We start from the raw sequence: 22,171 nt of genomic DNA, 5'->3' as shown, positions 1-22,171 counted from the left end.
GTCAGGTTGAATTACAAAGTGATTATAATGCTGTTTTGGTGTAGAAAGTTGGGGATGAACAATGATTAACATGTACTATTTTTCTATTTTTATTATTGGTCAAATTGAAAAGTCATTATCAGTAAAAAATAAAATGTAATAACATATGTTGGAACTTCTGGTAGAAAATTTGAAATGATAATGAAGTATTGTGATTAGATTCTCTTCATTTCTTATTTCTAATCCTGCAATTATTTGCGGAAAGGTGCCACTATGTAACAAGTTGTAATTGACAACGTAATCAAAACAACACTTTTAAAAACACATCCATATTCTTCCATTTTGTTCACTTTTTCTTGTACTTACCAACATTCTTTCTTTTTATTCACTGTTTCTTTTATTCGCCTATATTGTTTTCCTTTATTAACTATTTCTTGTGTTTGCTTCTATTCTTTCCTTTGGTTCACTATTTCTTGCTCATGCCTATATTCTTTCATCTACTGTTTCTTGTATTCACCTATATTCTTTTAACTATTTTCTGTATTGTCCTATATTCCTTCCTTTTTTCATTATTTCTCGTATTCTATAGTCTTTCCTTTTATTCACTATTTATTGTGTCTATTCTCTCCGTTTGTTCACTATTTCTCGCAACCCCCTATATTCTTTTATCTACCATTTCTTGTATTCGCCTATATTCCTTCTTTTTATTCACTATTTATTGTATACGCCTATATTATTTGCTTTTGTTTGCTATTTCTCGTATTCACCTATATTCTTCTCTTTGATTCACTATATTTCTTGTATTGGCCTATATTCTTTCCTTTTCTTCAGTATTTCTTGCATTGGCCTATATTCTTTCCATTTATCCACTATCTATTGTATTGACCTATATTCTTTTGTCCGTTAATTCTTGTCTTCACTTATGTTCTTTTTTCTATCCGCTATTTCTTGTATTCGCCACTATTCTTTCCTTTGTATTCACTATTTATTGGATAGGCCTAAATTCTTTCCTTTTCTTCACGATTTCTCGCATTGGCCTATATTTATCCATTTATCCAATACTTTCCTTTTATCCACTATTTCTTGTATTCGCCTATACTCTACCCTTTTTATTCCTATTTCTTGTATTTTCCATCTTCTCAATCTTAATTTTACCCATGTATCCAGATAATTTTATTAGTTCGAATGTTAAAATCATTTATTACTAAATTCAGTGTGTGTATATATTATTTATTCTACAAATTTTCGCTCTATTTATACATAATTGTTTCGTCACAATTTAATAAAGTAATATGTAATAGCATTACTTTATTAAACTGAAAATAGAAGGTATATGTAAAATTTCTCTCTACTTAATCAATTTCATGTATTTGTTGTTACAATGTTGGAAAATATTTTCTGCTCAATTGTTAACTAATGAACTATAAATACGAATGTATTTATTTTTACATACCTCGTATGTTTTTACTGTAATAAAAGATTGTTATGTCTGTACAAGCAATTTCGATTTTCTTGAGAAATTCTATCATTTTTATCCCCCTCTGAAGACAAGTATACTGCATAAATTTCGATAATGTATCAAATTGCTAATTTTTTCTTCTCCTGGTAGTAAAAAAATAGGTTTCTTCCAGGGTAGCTGAAATATTTCTCGGCTCCAAATCTTTTTTTTTTTTTTTTTTTTTGTAAAACCTACATTAAAACTAAAAAGAATCCACCTGCAAAAAAATATATTTTTATTTTTTTTAGTTTAATGTCCCGTTCAGCAGCGAAGCTATATGAGACGTGAACCTACTGATTAACGTGGAATCCGAACCACATGAGCTTCGGCCGGGAATCGAACTCGGGTCTCCCACACCACGCCACGCCAAACCTAAAACAAATCATTATATAAAAATTATATAATATGTATGTAAGTGTATTTTTAATGTTAATTAATAACAAGTAACATTTAATTGAGAACTTTCATTCATTAAGATGTTAACTAATTACTATTAATTTCAAAGGTATGTAGTAACCAAACTATATTTTGGACTTTAAATACAAACATTAAACATATTCTTCACCTCCATTGATCAATATTGAGAAATTCGCAAAGAAGGCTCCTTCTGAATTTCTGTTGCATTTCTCAAAATATATTTTACCATAAAAGAATGGAAATTAAAATTATATTTGTTTGGTCACATACAGAGCAGAATTTCAAAAGTTTATGATATATATATATATATATATATATATATACAAGTAGATAAAAATATACAACTAGATATGAAACACACACGCAAAAAAAAAAAAAAAAAAAATCATTGCGATGGAGACATGATCCCAATAAATTTGTTCGGATTGGAATTATTTCATATATCAATGGAATAAAGAAATCAGTGGTAGTGATCAGTCTTTCTCGTTGGACTAAGTTCTGATTCCTTAAGCCCCTATTCTACAACTGCTTCAAGTTGGAAAATGTTATTATTTCCCTTGTTTACCTTGATTTTTAATATTCCTACGCTAAAAGCAGGTTGCGTGTGTCTCTTCACCTCTCTTACTTTCATGGTTTCATTCTTACCGTCATAATTAATCCGATTGGGTAGAAAAGCGGTATTGACTAACGAAATTCATCAACAAGAAAGCAGCGAGGAGAGACTGACCATTTGTGGTTCTGAAAACGCTCCTGCGTACATTTACACGTGATTACTTGGTACCGTGTACGTGACATCGTTATTAATAGAAGATCCATTCAATACATTACCAGAAAAGTTGTATTTAAAAAATGCAAAACTTTACCAAAGTTCGTGCTTCTTTTTTATTTTTTGATGTCATTTTGGAGAGAGGCCATGTTACGGGATATGAAGTAAGGACCCGCTTGGACATCTTTATTACATGTAGAAATTCAGTCATCAATTGAAGCCAAGCAGCCTTTGGAGAGTTCACTGTCTGATGGTTATTCACATTAACCTGTTGTTTTACGTCGACCAGCTGACATCAACTTCCGGGATTTAACTATTTATTATTTTACTGTTTATAAGGTAGTCTGTATACGCAAGTAATATTTGTAATAAACAGTGGTAGCTTTTCCTGATACCTTTAATTCCTTGCTACATCAGTCTCACACGCGACGTACAACAGAATATCGGTGGTAATAACATCAGGCAGTGAACTCTTTGCTGCTTGGCTTCCATTGATGACTAACTTGAGTTTCAACATGAAATAAAGATGTCCAAGCGGATCCTTACTTCATATCCCGTAACACTGCAAATATTATCAGATGGGCAAAGCACCGCTGGCTCCAAAGGCGAGACTGCTACATGGGGGCAACTGAATCTCAATTGTTATTTGATTTTCAATAACAGTGTTACGAGTATTTCTAACAGCCACACGAAAACTTCTTAGTTACAAACATACGCAGGCTTTCCAATGCTAATGAAAAAAAAAAAAAAAAAAAAAAAAAATACAGGAAATCATGACGAAAAAATATAGGAGGTTTCGCGAAGCTGTGAAAGAGGAACATTTCAATTATCCAATAGGTAGAAAAATAATGGAAATTACAGCAATTGTTATATGAACATACATTCTACTCTAAATATAACTAAATGGGTAATTATCTCGTTGCAAAACTTTATACGAAATCCTTAGTATTTTAGTACGCAGCTCACCAATAGTAAGCAACAACCACAATGAAAGTAAAAAAGGATAAGCATCAGAACATCAGTTTTTGTACGTATAAGTCTCCAAGACGTGAATAATTTCATCATTAAATAAAATCTAAAATGTAAACATTCTGTAGATGGCGCTTTTAAGGTAAGATTTGACTATGTGTAACATATTCTACAATTATCTGCCTACAACTAGTGCAAAACATATTGATACATCTAAATAAATTACCTGTAAGTCTCTAAAATCACTACGTACTCCATAAAACTTTTTAATTAATATGACGAAACTACTTTATATTTTGTTCCATTTTGTAGGGGTATGAATACTTTTTGCGCTAACTGTATATTGTTTGGTGTAATTATCTTTAGACAATGACCAGAAGAGGACGAAACACAGAAGTCTCCATTCAACCACCCTACTGTGGAGACAAAAAGCCACCAACCACCCACAACTTATTTCCTTATGTTATTTTCACAAGTGGAAGTAGCAATGCCACAAAAATATAGGTTTCGTTAAAATATAGAAAATATAGGATTTTATAGGAAGAGACTCAAATATATAGGAAAAATAGGAAATATAGGAGCATTCGAAAGTCTGCATACGATTTGTAAATTGCATAAGAAAAGTTTTGAAATAAGAAACCAACAATCTTTATTTATATTAATACCAGATCAATTATAATATTCATTATTCATTTGCTTTATTAAAAGAAACATGGAGAAAAGTAACAATTTGCAATGCTTCTAATAAGTAAAAACAAGAGAAGTTGAATGACTGAAGTTACTCCTTAGCAATAAACGGTTTTCTCCGAAATTTCAAAACGTGTTTTATTGTACAAAAACTGTTTTCAACCAATATATACGTGACGTATGTTCTCCCTGAGTACTACATAGTACTACAAGATGCCTAGTTTCTTTTCCATCACGGCGTGTGGTTGTTGCATAGGTTCACTGAACTCTCGTTGATTCAAGAAGTCCGTGAAATCGATTTCCTCGTCTCTACCCGTGAGGACGTCGTACATAAAATTCGAGCTTTGGAGAAAGGGAAGGTGGCCCACTTTCTTGGCGGCTGTCAGTTCCATTTGCAGTCGCAGCGGGGCATGAAGGCCCTGAGTATTCCGTAAAGCCAGCATATCCATTCGGGCTTGATTTTCACGGTACTGAAATAAGCAAGAAAAATAACAATGAGTTAATGAAATAAATTGATGCTTACTGATAGCTAATATTTAGAAATGACTTTTACCTTTAGACATAATGCTAACACACGTAGGGAAAAAGGGGATGGAATGGAAAGGGAAAAGAGCACTAAATTTAAAATTGCTAAATAGTTTCGACAAGGCTCCTCTTGTCTTCTTTAGTTGGTTGGTAATTTTTAAACATCTCCTGACAAAATATTAAGATTTTTCACTATCACTGATACCGGGCACATAAAGAATGCTGCTTTGCACTTAGAACTCCAGGCTGAATGTGGATGTAACGTTCAACATTCAGAACAGCGTAAGGAAGTGCACATTTCGCTTTTAAATTACTTACGAGAATCTAAAGGATATTTTTTTTTAGGGAATTAGGAAGGATGAATAACTTACAAAGAATGAAAAAGTGAATGACTGGACCAAGCCTCGAACCCGGGATGTCCAGCATATGGTACCGTCTTGATCCAGTCAATCACTTTTCCACTCTTTGTAAGTTATCGAATTCGCACCCACAGAGGACGTGGTGTGTGGAAAAAAAAAAGGTCGTTTCCTCCTTTCATTAATATATATGAAACTAGCAGCGTTCACCCCGCTTCGCTGCGGTCACCCCGGAACGCAATAAACTTTGTTACTTAGATAATTTTTACTTTTTCGCTTTCAAGTGATATGATAAAAACCATAGAAGATTGCAGTAAATGTTAACATTATATCGCCTGTCATTTATGTTAACCCGCCCCGCTTCGCTGCGGTCACCCCGGAACGCAATAAACTTTGTTACTTAGATAATTTTTACTTTTTCGCTTTCAAGTGATATGATAAAAACCATAGTAGATTGCAGTAAATGTTAACATTATATCGCCTGTCATTTATGTTAACCCGCCGAGTGACACGGTCATGCGGGTTGCATATAAATACGTTTATTTTTACCTATGATGAACTAACAAAGGATTTGTACGTTATGGACACTTGAATGGTCAATTATCTCAAGACACTGGTAATTAAAAATTAAAGTGATATGATAAAAACCATCTAGGGTCCAAATCCTAATAACCCCCCAAAAATGAAAGAAATTGGTTCAGCCGTATTAGCGTGATGAGGGAACAAAGGATTTGTGCGTTCTCTTTTATATATAAGATTACAACCGCCAAAAGATGTTCTCATATATATGAACACTGGATTGTCTAAGCACAGCAGGGGGAGTCTGTGGTTTAAGACACGTGGTCTGAGTGGAGAGAACCGACTTCAAGAGTGTGGCTATTCTTGGGAGCGGACTGAATGACGTAATGGTTAACGCATCGGCACGGTATGCCGAAAATCCCGGGTCTGGGTCCTGGTCTAGTCATTCACTTTCTTCATTCTGTAAGCTATTGAATTCTCACCTACAGAGAATGTAAATGAAATGAAATGAAATCTTTGAGTTTTACGTCCCACGGTTATGCCAGTTAGGCTAAAGGAGACGGTGATTATGAGAAATGGATGAAATAGTGGAATGAAGAAAGTGGGAAGAAACGGGAGAACCCCAAGAAAACCCACGAGCACGGTGTTTGTCCACCACAAAGTCCACACGGCGCGAGCTGGGATCGAACCACGAACCCCAAGCACCGGAGGTGAACGCTCTACCACTGAGCCACCGCGCCCCCTTACAGAGAATGTAGTGCGTAAAAAAAATAAATAAAATAAAAATAAAAACGGTTGTATCCTCCTTTCATCAATATATAAGAAGGGTCAATTTACATGAGGAACTACGTTCTTCATCTATGCAGTACGGGTGATATTGGAGTATGTTATACCGTGAGGAGATGAAATATAATTACTTAATAACGTAATACGATGCATATTAACAGGGTTGGCAAAAACCATGGTTTTTATTAAAAAAACCAAATAAACCGGTTTTTTTGGTTTAAACCAGGTTTTTTTGGTTTAAACCAGGTTTTTATGGTTTAAATAATTTGCTCTATATATTCATATCATATATGGACAGAAATAAGTTTTTTTCGCTTTGATGTTAGTATGCGACAACCGAGTTATGCTGGAAGGGGTCACATAAGCTTAAAGCGGAATAAAAACCGCTTCTCGAGTTACATCCGAAAGAAATTGTCCTCCATTTGAACTCGGAACCAGGACTAATTGGCCACAAATGCGATACGTCTGCCGACTCACTCACGAAGGAATCCTGATAAAAAAAACGTTGTACTGATCTTTACATGCTTCTTAATATAACCGTCAAGAGTCATTTCAGAAGGACAAAAAGATAAACAGTTGCACAAGTGAAACCATTACACAGAATTACATATGAACAATTTCAAAGTAGTACGGAGTACAGAAGAACTAATTTAGTTCAAGTTAGTTAATAACGACTTTTATTGGTCCAAATTAAAGAAATACACCGACTTAATCTGCATATCAATAAGAAAAGTGGATAAATATACGAATTATTTGAGTCCACTTTGGCTCAGACTCATTTATACATAAATAGATACCAAAGATACTTATTTCACTAAAGGCCTCTCGTGAGGTCTGTATGACCCCCCCCCCCTCCACACACACACAAAAAGTACGGCATTTTCGATGTATTTTATCAATAGTAAACATTGAAACGAAACAATATTTAGAATTTTTCTTCGATTGCAATTACATAACAATAATAACTACAAAAAATCACAAAATAAACATTTATAAACTTATAAAAAAAAAAGTTGCTTTTGTAGTATAATCTTTTTGAGTAATGAATGGGGAATTTAGGTCTGGATATAATACGAATAATATACGGGAGTGAAACGTGATAACCCACAAATGTGTGTTCATCAATATTTTACAAACACTTACACTTTTACGAACATTTTTTGTTTTTTGGTTTAAACCAGTTGGTTTTTTTGAAAAAACCAGCTGGTTTAAACCTAGGTTTAAACCACCTTGGTTTAAACCAGCCAACCCTGAATATTAATAATAATAAAGTTAAAATTTTATTCACTGAAGCATCCAAATGTTAAAACTATGTACCGACGGCATAGTTCGTATCTTCAACTGGAGTGCAGTTAGTATATAAAGAATGCCGTCTTCTACAAGTAGTGGTAGTTTGTGCCAATAATAAGTAATCGTCGGAGAGATCTTGCGGAAAACACCTCCGATAACTAAATGACCAATCAGAACCCTCATTTCAAACAATTAACAGTCGCTTGTCAACTCCACATGGAATCTTACTCGCCACACTTCCAAATGCTGTCCTTTAACTTAGTGCTCGATTCCCTACTTTTTTAGACCAGCTTTCTTGTTTTTACATTGCCTGACATCTGTTTCATATCAGCCATAGTATTGGGAAGAAAGAACAGACACGAATAGTAGGTGTAAGACGTTGCAATCCCGCAAATGCGGTCAAAAGAGGGATGGAAAAAGGAATACTTTTTGTAAAATTCAGCATGGGAACTTCAAAAAGACATTTGCCGAACTGTACTCCTACCAAGTGAACATACTATGTTTCAATCAACTCTTGTCATCTTTATCATGTGGTTTTAAGGATAGGATTATGTTGCTAATAGAATTACATGTATTATCAGTACTTTCCAATTGTAGAGGAAAACGTTGATGTTTCCTTCAGTCGGAGTTATTAAAAATTTTTGTTAAAGACCTCTACTCTACTTCTTATCATTCACTTTCGAAATACACACAAATACTTATGTCATATTAACCCCTTCCGTTCCGTAACATCTAGGTGAATGCCATGAAGTACTCCGTTGCAAGATATCAGTGACACCTATGGGGATGTAATGAAAATGTATCCTTTATTACCAGTCGTATTAATCCCGGAGATGATGTTTTTTTTTTTTTTTTTTTTTTTTTTTTTTTTTTTTTTTTTTTTATCAAAGGCACGAGTTCATTCTATTATTTCTATTTAGATGACAGCACTTTACTGACAAAAGAAAAATGCAGACCACTAGATTGCAGACCTAAGGGAGTATTCAATTACGACACAAATGTGTTGGTTTTGACAATAAGCAATTGGCAACTTCGAGATTGGAAAAGAAAAAGAAAATTCTTTGATCTTCAGTCAGTGATGCCAACCTGAAGCAGCATACAATCCTTCGGAACATCAAAATTTCCCTTTTTCAGTTTAAATGTTCCACAATGCAAATAATTTATTTCTTTATTAGTTGCAAATATTATGCTCTCCTCGTGCGTGCACAATAACTATGCCCTATATAACGGTCTACACTGTTTTTAACAGTAAATGAAAACATGGCACTACAGCATGCACATAGGAAAATGACACCTGGAACGCAATGGGTTAATACACTTGATAATAATGTTTCTGATTCTGCGTTATTTATATATATATAGCCTATTAGTTGAAATGTCCGTTCTTCGCACGGAAAAGGTTATGTAAAGTATTTTTAAAAAACTACCCTTTACGATACTCATTTCAATAAAAGTGTAATGATAATAATCTTTAAGATTTTTGGCAGAACATTTTTGACCCTCCTAAACCACAGGATAAATCCTTTAATCACATTGACATGATCAAAATGCATTTTGAGGTCGGTACTACTTTCCAAAATTCATTTCAATCGAGCCAGCAGTTTTTTATGATGCAGTCATAAACAACAAATAACACCCATGTAAATAAGGAGAAAAATATAGAAACCTTCCCTCCCAAGCGTTAAAACGAGAAATTAAAAAAAAAAAAAAAAAAAGTTGGAACGCTTACTTTTAATGAGTTTATATACCGAGTTTCATGTTCGTAGCATGCACGGCTCATGAGGTATTCTATTTTCTGCATTAGATTTTGACACGCAAATCCCTTTGAATCAAAGTGACAAGAAGAAACCTATTTCGAGGTAGATACTACGTTCCAAAATTCATTTCAAACGAGTAAGCTATTTTCCAATGATGCGTTCACGAACAAACGACGTTTCTTTCAACGTAGCGAAAAAAGTACCCTCACCCGACCCAAATATGAAACGGGAACTTGCGAAAACGCTGGAACGTGTCAATTTATAATGAGAAATTTATCTTTCTAACAAGACCGGTTCGTGAAATATATTTTTTTTTCCATAAATTATGCCCCCGCTCTTCCCTTACGGTGCGCCCTTTAATCAAACTGACATGGAAACTTTAAGTTTTACGTCCCGCGGTTATGCAGGCTAGGCTAAAGGAGACGATGATGAAAAATGAATGAAAAAGGTGAAATCAAGAAAGTGGGAGGAAACGAATAGAGTTTTATTTCTTTTTGACAATGTTGCCATCACTTTCAGGGCCCGAAAAAAAATATATGTTGTACATGCATTGTTTACGATGCATTGTGCTATGTCAAATTTCTTCCAGCTTTCCATAACATTCATATCAGGATTACATTCCATATTATCCAATAAGATTTTGAAGGTTCGTCTAATGTAATAGAGCTTAAAGGCCTGGATTATTCCTTGGCCCATAGGTTGAAGCAAAGCCGCCGTGTTGGGAGGTAAAAATGTCACTTTTATATTTGTATGCATAGTTTCAAGTTCGTGAGGATGACCTGGTGCATTGTCCAAAACTAGAACTGCTTTAAAAGTCTAAATTCTGTTTTTTTAAATACGTTTCAACTTCAGAAACAAAACAATTCCGGAACCAGTCACAAAAAATTGCGCTTGTAACCCACGCTTTCTTATTAGCACGCCAAAACACTGGCAGGTCGTCCTTGTTTTGATTTTTTAAAGCCCGAGGATTTAACGATCTGTACAGCATCAGTGGTTTAATGACACAATCTCCAGATGAATTAGAACATAGCAGCAGTGTAACTCTATCCTTTGCTGCCTTAAATCCAGGAGCAGACTTTGCGCTTTTAAAAATGAATGTTTTGTTTGGCATTCTCTTCCAAAACAGTGCAGTTTCGTCTGCATTAAATACTTTCTCAGGTTTGTATCCTCCATTAGCTACTAAGTTTGCAAATTCTTCTGGATATCGTTCTGCTGCAGCAGTATCTGCAGATGCAGCTTCTCCAACGATTTTAATGTTATGCAATGAATGTCTCACCTTAAATTTATTGAACCAACCTTCCGATGCTTGAAATCCTCCATTTGTACATTCACCACTACAACTACCATCAGGTTCTTTAAAATGAGCGTAAAGACGCTTTGCCTTCTCCCGGACCATTGGACCACTCAGGGGCATCCTTTTTTTGGTTGCGGTCTTCGATCCATAATGACAACCCCACTTCCATTTTTTCTATTGCTGGATCACGAACAATTTTCGCTGACAGTGAAGTTGAAGCTACAGACGACCTTATTTTATCTTCGGATTTTTTTTTTATCGATCGTACAGTTGATTCGTTGACATTGAATGAGCGTGATATGGATGGAAACGATTCTCCAAGGCGTAAACGATCAAGCATGTCTATTTTCACTTTAAGCGGTAACTCAGATTTTTTTCATGTCGAAACTCGTTTCTCTCTTTTTTTTAGTTGACATTACTGTATAAATTAGGAAGACAGCGGTAGAGACGTGTTACTCGATCACAATTTTTGTAACGAATGGAAAGACGAAACAATAAAACACGCAAAGTGGCCCTTACCAAAGGACGGAACGTCTAATAATGTGGCGGCATTTAAAAATATACTTTATTCATTGAGTAATAAGGTTACTTTCATTCTGTTTGTTTACATTCTCAAAAACACCGATCGCGGCGAAAGCGGCTTAGTCCGAATCAATACAGCGACGATATCATTTAACAACATACTTTAGGCAAAGTTGTAATAAGGTCTATTTTACATTTTATTAGTCCATTTGACGGGTATTGGGTTGGATACCTATTGGAATCCTTTTTATTATTATGTATGTACGTACTGATTAGGTCCGCGAATAAAGAAATCTTTAGCCGCGAATATAGGAATTGGGTCGCATTTTTTAAATCCGCGAATAGTGAAAACGCGAATGAAGGAAGCACGAATAAGGAGCTTTTACTGTAAACTACTTTTTGGAGGGAATTTCCGACAAAACCCCTCTAGAATTTCCCTCATATAAAAAAATGGCAACACGGAGTATACATCATTGTAAAGTGTGTTTCATTGCGAATCCAATGAGGTGTAAACCGTGCTTATATTGTAATTACCGTGGAAGTTACATGTGATTATCTGCACGTAAATAAATTTCTGAAAATAACCCATTTTTCAAGGTCACGTGGATGTCATGGGAAAATGCTGGGTGATGGAGAAAAACTGGTTACATATTTGAATTCTACTTGAAACCAGGTATTTTCTACCGCGTGCCTTAAAAAAAGAAAGAAAAAAAAAAAAGATCGGAGGTGTTTATGACAAACGAAAGCTTTCTTTGTAGACTAAATTTTATCCTATTTCGGAACTTTTCGTTGTTTTTGAGAGCAACATTACGATATGATTGAAGTTTGATCGTATCATTTTTAATGAAAAACTGTTCGTTCTCCCTTAGAATCTGATGGATTCAACTTGCGCCCTAAAACCGCCTGTGGAAACTCATGCCTTTATTTTTCGCTGATCTGAACTCCATGCAGTATGGATCAATAGGAAATATCAAAATGAAACATTCGCCACATTATTATAAAAATCACTAATATTTCTTGAACAACACTCTGCACGAAAACTATTGTTCAACATATTTTTAATAAGGGTTAGATAAATTCACCTTTTCATTGTTAACACACTCAACACCAAACACCTCAGATAATTATACAACTTCAAATAAAATATATGCTATATTCCATTAACACTGAACAATTTTGATGAATATGTTTTCTTTTCATACAGGGTTAGCATAAATGATTCATTAGATTTGAAAAGGCAATATTTTCAGAAGCATTACATGTTCATATATGAAAGATATATGAAAAGAACCATAAACCCACCAAGTGTGTATTCCAGGTGGCAGCACGAGTACATTACCTTTCCGATCGAGTATGGCAGTGTGATAGTACGAGGTTAGTACCTGTCGAAACTGGAGGGAAAGCAAGAAAAAAGAAGACGTTATCTGGACGTGTGTCGTGTCATCAAAGTGTCATATATTAAATATTTGTAGAGGGTGAATAAACTTGGTGAGTTTGTGGTACTTTTCATATATCTTACATGTGTGTATGTGTAATACTTTTGAAAATATAGCCTTTTCAAAATGGATGAATCATTTATGCCAGTCCTGTATTATTTAAATACGGAAACTTCAAAGCTTGAAGGATCTTAGTTATTCATATTCCTTGACAAATTTGAATCTTAACCGATGGGTTTGATTATTATTACTAAAGAACTATATATATGTGTTTTAACGAAGTCGAATAATTTTTGCGTAGTTAATACTGGAAAATTGTTTTGTGCAAACTTACCTGAAAGGATTTTACCCCTTTATTCTTGAAATCTCGAATAATAGGGTTATTTGGGAAGGTTGGAAGATAACAAATGCTAAGTTTCATTAAAAATGGGCATATTTTATGGGAGTTATCGTAGAGAAGACAGACGGACGGACACACAAATGATAGTTAAGCTGAATGCCAGGAGATTGTACAAGCTTCGTACCTTAACCTTGACCTCCTAATTACTCTGGCAGTAATTTCACACACATTGGAATTCATTACACACAGCTACTAAAATTTTAATATAATAAATTTACACCTATATTTTTACACACATTCAACTTACCTGTGCTTCACTCTGTTCCAGTGGATGTGATAGCTCCAAACGGTCTTTGGCGGTACCCAAACTAAAAGAAAAAGTACAGTTTTTAAGGTATAGCATCCCCAATGATTACGCCAATAGTATTCAAACTACCATGCTAATATAGATAAACAATAGCAGTATAACAGAATACCAATAGATGGTACTAATGTTAAAGGAACCATAGAGTACTTACTGACTGTATTAACAATAACTCTATACGAACACGTGATATTATGAAATGAAATGAAATCTTTAAGTTTTACGTAACACGGTTATGCCGGTTAGGCTAAAGGAGACGGTGATGATGAGAGATAAGTGAAATGGTGGAATGAAGAAAGTGGGAGGAAACGGGAGAACCCCGAGAAAACCCACGAGCACGGTGTTTGTCCATCACAAAGTCCACACGGCGCGAGCTGGGATCGAACCAGGGACCCCAAGCACCGAAGGTGAACGCTCTACCACTGAGCCACCGCGCCCCCCTAGTGATATTATTACTGAATACTGAAAATGTATACAGAAACAGCCAATGAATTTATTGGTGAAAAGTCTGTAATAGTTATTTACGTTGTAATCTTGCGGTTACTAGTTTGTGACTGAATTTGTAACTGCCGGGTCAGTTGAAGGGATCACTTGAAGATCTATTTCAAAATTGCATGAAGCGTTTTTTGTGTTAAATAGAGTAAGTTGAGGATAATTTCTGTCCGTTATGAAGAATTTCTATAACGTTCATATCCGCATCTGAGAGTGCCCGTAAAAGGCAGATTTCTCCCCCATAACAATACTTTTGTGGGGACAAAAAGGTGTGTCTGTATATGGAGGTATCCATTAGGGATGTTTCACCTTATTATCAATTCTCTCTCTCTCAGGACACAAAGGTTTGTATGCATTATGGAGGACTTCGTTAAGGATGTTTCACAATATCATCTATTACATCCTTTTCAGAACAAAAAGTTTGTCCGTATTATGGAGGACTCCGTTAAGGATGTTTTACAATATCATCTATTAAATCTCTCTCAGGATAAAAAGGTATGTCTGCATTATGGAGGACTCCGTTAAGGATATTTCACAATATCATCTATTACATTTCTCTCAGAACAAAAAGGTTTGTCCGTATTATGGAGGACTCCGTTAAGAGTGTTTTACAATATCATCTATTACATCCCTCTCAGAACAAAAAGTTTGTCCGTATTATGGAGGACTCCGTTAAGGATGTTTCACAATATCATCTATTAAATCTCTCTCAGGACAAAAAGGTTTGTCCGCATTATGGAGGTGTCTGTTAGGGATGTTTCACCGTATAACAGGGCCCCAGACATATGGTAAATAAAATATTCAATGCTTTGCCCAATCACATAAAAACAGAGAAAAAACTAAATTTAAACAAAACTTTAAAACGTATTTAATAGAGAAAGAATTTTATAGTATCAAAGAATATCTAGAAACATACGTATAACAATATAAAATATTTTATCTATATGTATAATCACTTTGTAAATCATATTATGTTTTTTATAATCTTACATAAATACTATATACATGTGATCTGAACCCTCCAAATTCCAAGTACTGGTAAGATGGAGTAAATAAATGAAATGAAATGGAATTATTTATTACACCTCTCTCAAATTCAAAGTGTAGGGATATAATTGGAAGACCAAAACAGTAGGTAAAAACATAATCTTAGGGAGATGGATAACAGCTATCTTAACACAGAAGTAGTTTTGGCGCAATATACGATCTGTATTAGCTAGATCTTTTCTGTGATTATGAAAACTGGATTCCTAAGCCACAGGGCAACCAAAGTTAGTGAACTATTAACTTACCCAATGGTCATCACATCACGGACGCCATACAATCCATCCTCCTTTACGGAAGATCCAGGCTGAGCTCTAGGCTTCTGTTTCAAAGTATCATAACCAAAACTCTGGAACAGAGAAATAATATTCAATTCCACTGTTTGGCGTCAATTGATCAATATAATTAATAGAAAAAACAACTGATTTTATATCACGCCCTCTGCACATAATAACAGGACAGCTACTCAGAGGTGAGCCTACGGAATCGTTGATAACTGACCAACTCGGCAAGGTTCTACAACACAAGTCCCCCTCCAGATCCACCACTCACAGGCCAAGTTAGGCGAACTACGACAAAGTAAACTATTTCAAACTACTGACTAACCAAAATACCACTTACATAAAAGGAGTTCTTCCAATAATTCACATTATAAAATAACAGCAGGGAGCAGAGCCCTCACACACTCTAAATGTATATTATTTTCGAATATAGCTTATTAGAAGAAATCCTTCAATGTAAGTGAAATTTTGGTTAATTAATCATTTTGAGTAATTTATTTTGTCGTAATTCACTCAACTTTCCCTAAAAACAAAAGCAACCAGAACATCAATAACATCAGACAATGCAAAATAATATACCCATAGCGAACAAATCAATTTCAAAAAACACCGCACTCTATGCCACAAAAACATTTTGTAAACCCATGAAACCCAAACACAAAATTAAGAAACAGAATACTAAAGGAAACTACAAAATGTACGCAGAACACATGAGGCGTACACCAATATTGGCATACTGCCACATATAAATACTTTGACAGATTCACTGTATAGTCACATATGTCTACCGTCAATGAACGATTCAACATAGACTCCGAATACAAAACCGAAACTGAATGGAATTTCGAATAAAATAAAAAGCACACTAAAATAAAATTTACGCACGTAATATCAACTAAATAACAAAAACAAAAACAAAAAACTTCATTTATCTAAAATTATAATTAATCAAAACATTGTTATTATTTTATGTATAAAACAATAGACCTACATATGACTAGTGCGGTTCAGTAAACAAACATGGCAGTGGACTGTTCGAAAATTGAAGTTCAGTGTTCTCACTTTCGGTAAGAATATATTTCAACGATAAAAAAAAGTCAGAAAACTGGAACAAATGAAGACAGAAAAGAATAAGGAACGAAAAGGAACCAAAACACGATACATAAAATATACTTCATTAGTTTTATAAAGAGGGACCTGTGTCCTAGAACATTCCCGACCAATCTCGTTACTATGTTAACGATAACAACAATACCTTTAAAAGCAGCAACACAAAAGTTAGCAACAATGATACAAGGCAGAAATTCCTACGTATCATCACTCACATAATAATAGGATAGCTAATCAGAGGTAAGCCCACAAAATAACTGATATATTTTGGTCCACACCGACCTGAGTGACTGAGCATTGACCTGAAAGGTGACAGAATGTGTAATAGAATGTATACGACAAAGTTCAAAATTTAACACAATACCCACCTTCACGTGTGCCTGTGGAAATGGTAATCAAGAATTTTACCTATATTTCGGGCATGCTGCTCGAATGCTCTTCCTCAAGATGTTTATTAAGCTATCTCAGAAAATGTTACCTATTCACATTACAGAAAATAGTGCTTTAGTTGCAGAAACTTAATTATAAAAATCAAAGTATTCCAATAGTTCAACCACTAACTTTATGGAAGTATTATACAGGGTGGTCCAAAAGTAGATATACAGTCCCGTACTGATCAAGCTCACTGTATTTCATATCATTTCTTATTGTTATCAAACAGGTAGACCTCGTTTCTTTATTGTTTGTTCTTAATTTCTTTTTTACTTATACCTTAAGCTCGGAACAGCAGAAACAAATAAACCCATAAACTAGAACGTTATACTTGATCAATGAAGGGGTGTATACCTACTTTTGGGCCACCCTGTATATTTATTATATATAACAGTAAACCATAATTTTATTTTTCTTTTATCTTTATTTCTTATCACAGTTATAGAAAATAATAACACAAAGTGCTAGTTTTTGTGTAAATGTGTAAGTTCAGTGAGTTTAAGTGAGTAGTGTTTATAGTGCAACATATAAATGGATATTAAAAGCGTTTATCAAAAATTATTATTGATTCGTGTATAACCTTCAACTACCTGTGTTTCACAAGATTGCGTGATAAGCTCAAACATATCATTCATTTAACATGTTGCACGTTTGTTTGTCTGGGAGGATGTACTTATGTTTTCTTCCAGGTATTCTTCAGCTAAATTAATATACCATCTATGTATCATAGCTTGCTTTTAGGGGTTTTGGGTTCGAGACCTAGTACCAACCAAGCAAGTCTGTGAGGAGTGACAGACTTAAAACTATGAACTCACTAGTCGTGGAGTGAACATTACCAATGAATCCCACACTGTGGTAACAACCTCCCTCGTAGAAACAGCGGCATTACTGCTGTATCGCCGGACCACACAAAAATCGAAGAAAGAAAAAAAAAGGAATATCATTTAGTTTCTTCCCCAATATAGTAAGTTGTGACCCTGACAGTGCGGACATATGGCGTAAAAACTATTGCATAAAACACGAACCAACTTGTGCTAGGTGCCCACCAAAAAGCAAGAAGGCTATCTAACCGAATCAGAGCAGGAGAGCAGCAGGGGGATCGAGCGTCTGCAATAGGGCGCGTCCGTACGCGTCAACGGCGGTGGGTACACGCATAAAGGAGGATAGTGGAAAAACACTTTATATGTCATAAAATGCATAGCTTATGTGTTCCACAGGTTTGGAGAAGATAATAAGTGTCATGCAAAAAAGTACCAAAATTACTAAATTAGGTTAGATGCGATTCGGTTTGTTTTCTGTAGTTTCAATTCGTTTGCCTCTTTAGTAGATCATGCCTTTCACACAATTTCAACAACTGACACTCTTGATTTTTGTATAAATCGGTAAGACAGGATATGTGACGATCTAGTTATTTACGCACCATTTCCGCCTTTCCCATAAATCATAACAAGTGTACCTCTCCGCCAAATAATCCCTTCCGCCTCCATATATAAAGCTACTTACAATATCAAAAACAACTACAAGTATTTTCTTAACTGCAGCTATTCCCATCACCTGATTTCCACTCACTCTCCTTCACAAACCTAAATAAATCCTCTAATTCATCTAGTAAATTTTCTAAAATTTGTCCGACGATACAACAGTTAACCCGAAATAGCCTTATACAGTGAGAAGGAAGTTACGTTTTCAAATGTAATGCAAGAGCGAATGGTCTGAAATGTGATTGGAAAGAAGAGGCAAAAGATTTTTTTTTTTTTTTTTTTGAGCGTGCTCGATTGTCAGTTGAAAAGGTGTATTTTATTGTAGTGTGTGGTGCCTTCTTAAAAGTAACAAACAAAAGTTTCTTCCATACGAAGTCTAGTGTTCCTCTGAAACATTTACTGCCGGGAGGTGTGTGTATGAACTGGATGATAAAAAATACGAGTAAGGTAGGTGGTCCTGTATAGGTGGTTGAGATCGATAAGGCTAAAACTGATAAAAGAAAATTAAACAGAAGACAAAGAGTAGGCATGTTTTTACCAGAACAGAAGCTATTCCCTCCTTGTTATGGAGCAGAAGAGCGATTACTTCAGTTTGCCCAAGTGGGCCCCGCCCGAAAAAACACACCTGGGTCTTTAAGCATTTTGTTAGTATACTATTGGTACAACTAAGGTGATGACGTTGGAAGTGATTTTTACCAGAGTTTGGACTTTTCTTGGACGAATTAGATGCTTTCATGTTAAGGTATACAACATTCAACATATACCGTAATCATTACATCTTTTCTAAGACTTTTATAAACTTCTGAATGCACTGAATAAATAAATAAATCAATAAATAAAAATCCTACCTTAGCTTGAGATAATTATAGAACAAATTAATGTGTGGATTATGCTTATAGCCTATTTGAAATTTTGTATTTTAGAAAATACTTTAAAACAAAATGCAGAAAAGTAAACACTGCTGAACAAGACCGTACTTACTTAATATAAAAACACATTTACACGTGATGTTTTAATCTTCTAGCCAAGATCCTCATCAGACGTACACTGAGTGATACAAAAAAAAATCACGTTTTTTTGTATCACTCAGTGTACGTCTGATGAGGATCTTGGCTAGAAGATCGAAACGTCACGTGTAAATGTGTTTTTATATTAAATAAGTACAGTCTTGTTCAGCAGTGTGTTTATTTTTCTGATTTTATTCGCAAGACTATGATTGTGTATCAACAAAATGCAATAATAAAGTTTGAGAACATAGTGACCTAGAATGTAGAAATTAGTATGAAATATGACGAGGTCTTCTAGACCACACAAATGTCATTGAAGATGAAAAAAATTACGTAACATTAGAAAACTAAAACCTAAAAGATATTTTCTAATTTAGCTTGAAATGATTTTCTAATCTACAGTCACTAAGTTCAATGTTGCACAATGAGAAAGGATCACCACTCTGTAGAATCTTCCTCACTTCTGATAGTAAATAATTTTCCACAGTAACCAAGTTCAGTGTTGCACGATGTGAGAGAATCACCACTCCGTATCTACCTTATTTCCTGACCTTAAAAATCTATATACCTTAACCAATTTCACAGCTTTTCCCATCCCAAGCCTGTTTCTAACTTTATTCCGAATACGAAATACGAAAGTGCTCGGGAAATTCCCGTAATTGAACGTACAAAGTATCGGAAATGATTTTAGCGGGAAGGCTCTAGAGTGCTGGCCCGCACATATGCATGAAGGTTATTTATCTATATGGTACTTTATTTATCAAAGTTCAATAATCAATTCACATAGTAATGCTGAGCACTCAATAGCTAGTTAATTACTTCCTTTAGTCTAGCTCAACGTTGGCGAGGGCCAATGTTCTAGAACCATTCCAGTTTTGGCAATGATACGAGTTCCAACAGAACTAGTAAAGGTTTATCACTATTAAGCATAAAATACAGCTCTTATATACAGTGCAGAAATACTCCACAGGTTGAAAATGGAAGGACCATTTAGTTTCTCCCCTAAACTACTTGGTAGTGATTACGGTTCGTTACCTGTAACTATGATGAGTATAAATACAGTATGGACGTATGGAATAAAAACTAAGGTGCATAAGGCAGGAACCAACTTGTGCTCTAAAAAGCACGAATGCTATCCAATTGAATCACAGCAGCAGGGCAACATGGGGCCCGAGCAGCAGCGAGGGCGTGCGTCAGTAAGGGGAAGCGCGTGAGCGACTGTGAGTACACACAAACGAGGTAGCTTACACCGTCTCACTATTAATCACTGTACTGGCTCCGGAGCCGACAATGGATCTGCGGGAGATACTAAAAGCCATCCGAAAATAGTACCTAATACAGTCACCTATTATACGCACTTACTTATATTAGGTTACTGCTATACCGCCGGAAGAATTTTCAGAAATCTACCGGGTAAAATTACTTTGTGAGGCCCTTGTTCTTGATTTTGTAAAAGGCAACGTATGGAGAGGCGGAATGGACTATCTGGCGGAGAGGTACACTTGTTATGACTTAGTGGCAGCAAAGGCAATGTGAAGACGGTGCCATGCGTCAAAGTTACTCGAAAGTGGAAAAGTTCAGAAGCTTCTGTATTGAAGGTAATTGACTTCCAACTCAACCCAACCTATACTAAAGCAACTTAACCAGCCTAATCTAACATAATTTAGTACGTTTTGATGTTTTTTTTTTTTTTTTTTTTTTTAATTTTCGTGTAGCGACTAATGTAAACAGGGTCGTGCCGTGGAAAATCAGCATCCGGGGCGAGAGTACACGACGGCGCCCCCATACATATATTCCAAGCAATTCTTCCTCTTTTCTCCCGAATATTTGGCCCTCTTACTTCAGCGCCCAGGGCCGTCCCCCCGCTCGCTCCCCACGGCACGGATCTGAATGTAAATTAACTAACCTAGTTTGGTATATCTTGATAATTTTCTCTTGATTTTATTGTGTTCCCGCGATACAGCAGAAATTCCCTTGTTTTAATCGTCGTAAAGCACCTGTACGATTTTAGACTAATAACTAAACTTGTAAATCAAATACAACTATATTACTTAGTATTTAATCTGCCGCTTGCAGAAACTTATACCTTATAAATATGTCTTTCGATGCAGAGTATTGAATGTTACTACTATATTTTGCACAATGTGATGTGCCTAAACTTGACCAGAACCAAGGAAATATTCCCTTAAGAAACACTTCGGAAGTCAGATGAGAATATAAGTATTCCCCCCTTAAAACAGAATAGTACTCAAAACGTAATAGAATTAAGGCTGATATTTAGTTATCTCCCTCAACCTTGCACATATAAGATTTACAGTGTGTTGCTTACTTTACAAAACATAGCTGAGCTAAGAACAGCTAGCGAAAGGAGTTAGAAGACCCCAGGGCCCTTGTACTTCTACCTCTATCACAATTTAGACAAAAACAAGGTACTCCGTTTTGCAACCATGAAACGAATTGGGGGAGATACTAAATGCCATCCTAGATTAATAAGTTTCTAAGTAAAGTCACGCACGAAACTTTAAATCTAGTACATTTCACACACTCCTGAAGTTTTGTTGTTTCACGTACTAACAATTTAAATTAAGTACATGTATTTCTGAATTTTTTAAAACAATAAATTACTTCTTTAAAATATTTATGTATCTTCGATAACTTACCATTTTTCTTTGTAGTAACTAACGTCCCTCCTTTCAGAAATATAAAAATTACCTACGAATGACAATACAAATCATAGAGACAATCTTCGTTTTCTTTTCAACTTCTCCTCAAACACTTCACAGAATAACAAAAGATACGAATTTAACTTCATCAATGAA

At 35.1% G+C, this 22,171-nt stretch overlaps 1 protein-coding gene across 1 annotated transcript; it reads right to left on the bottom strand.

The window, feature by feature from the left end:
* Positions 1-4,261: 4,261 nt before the first annotated feature.
* Positions 4,262-22,169, bottom strand: Pomp (proteasome maturation protein). Its single transcript, XM_081739168.1, has 4 exons — positions 22,013-22,169; positions 15,290-15,390; positions 13,449-13,509; positions 4,262-4,786 (listed from the first exon to the last, which is right to left on the bottom strand). Exons 1-4 carry the CDS (start codon positions 22,013-22,015, stop codon positions 4,523-4,525), a joined length of 429 nt encoding a protein of 142 aa, XP_081595294.1. The 5' UTR covers positions 22,016-22,169; the 3' UTR covers positions 4,262-4,522.
* Positions 22,170-22,171: the final 2 nt, after the last annotated feature.

Source organism: Thermobia domestica, chromosome 14 (genome assembly GCF_964235325.1).
Source record: "Thermobia domestica chromosome 14, izTheDome1.hap1.1, whole genome shotgun sequence".
NCBI classification, from domain to species: Eukaryota; Metazoa; Arthropoda; class Insecta; order Zygentoma; family Lepismatidae; genus Thermobia; species Thermobia domestica.
This window is presented reverse-complemented; position numbering and strand designations above follow the sequence as displayed.

Excerpts from the sequence above, each read along its gene's own strand:
- Pomp (XM_081739168.1), bottom strand. Across the intron at positions 13,510-15,289 it reads CGTGATGTGATGACCATTGG|TTTGGGTACCGCCAAAGACC; the intron begins GTAAGTTAATAG and ends TTTTTCTTTTAG. Across the intron at positions 4,787-13,448 it reads TGGAACAGAGTGAAGCACAG|TACCGTGAAAATCAAGCCCG; the intron begins GTAAGTTGAATG and ends TGCTTATTTCAG.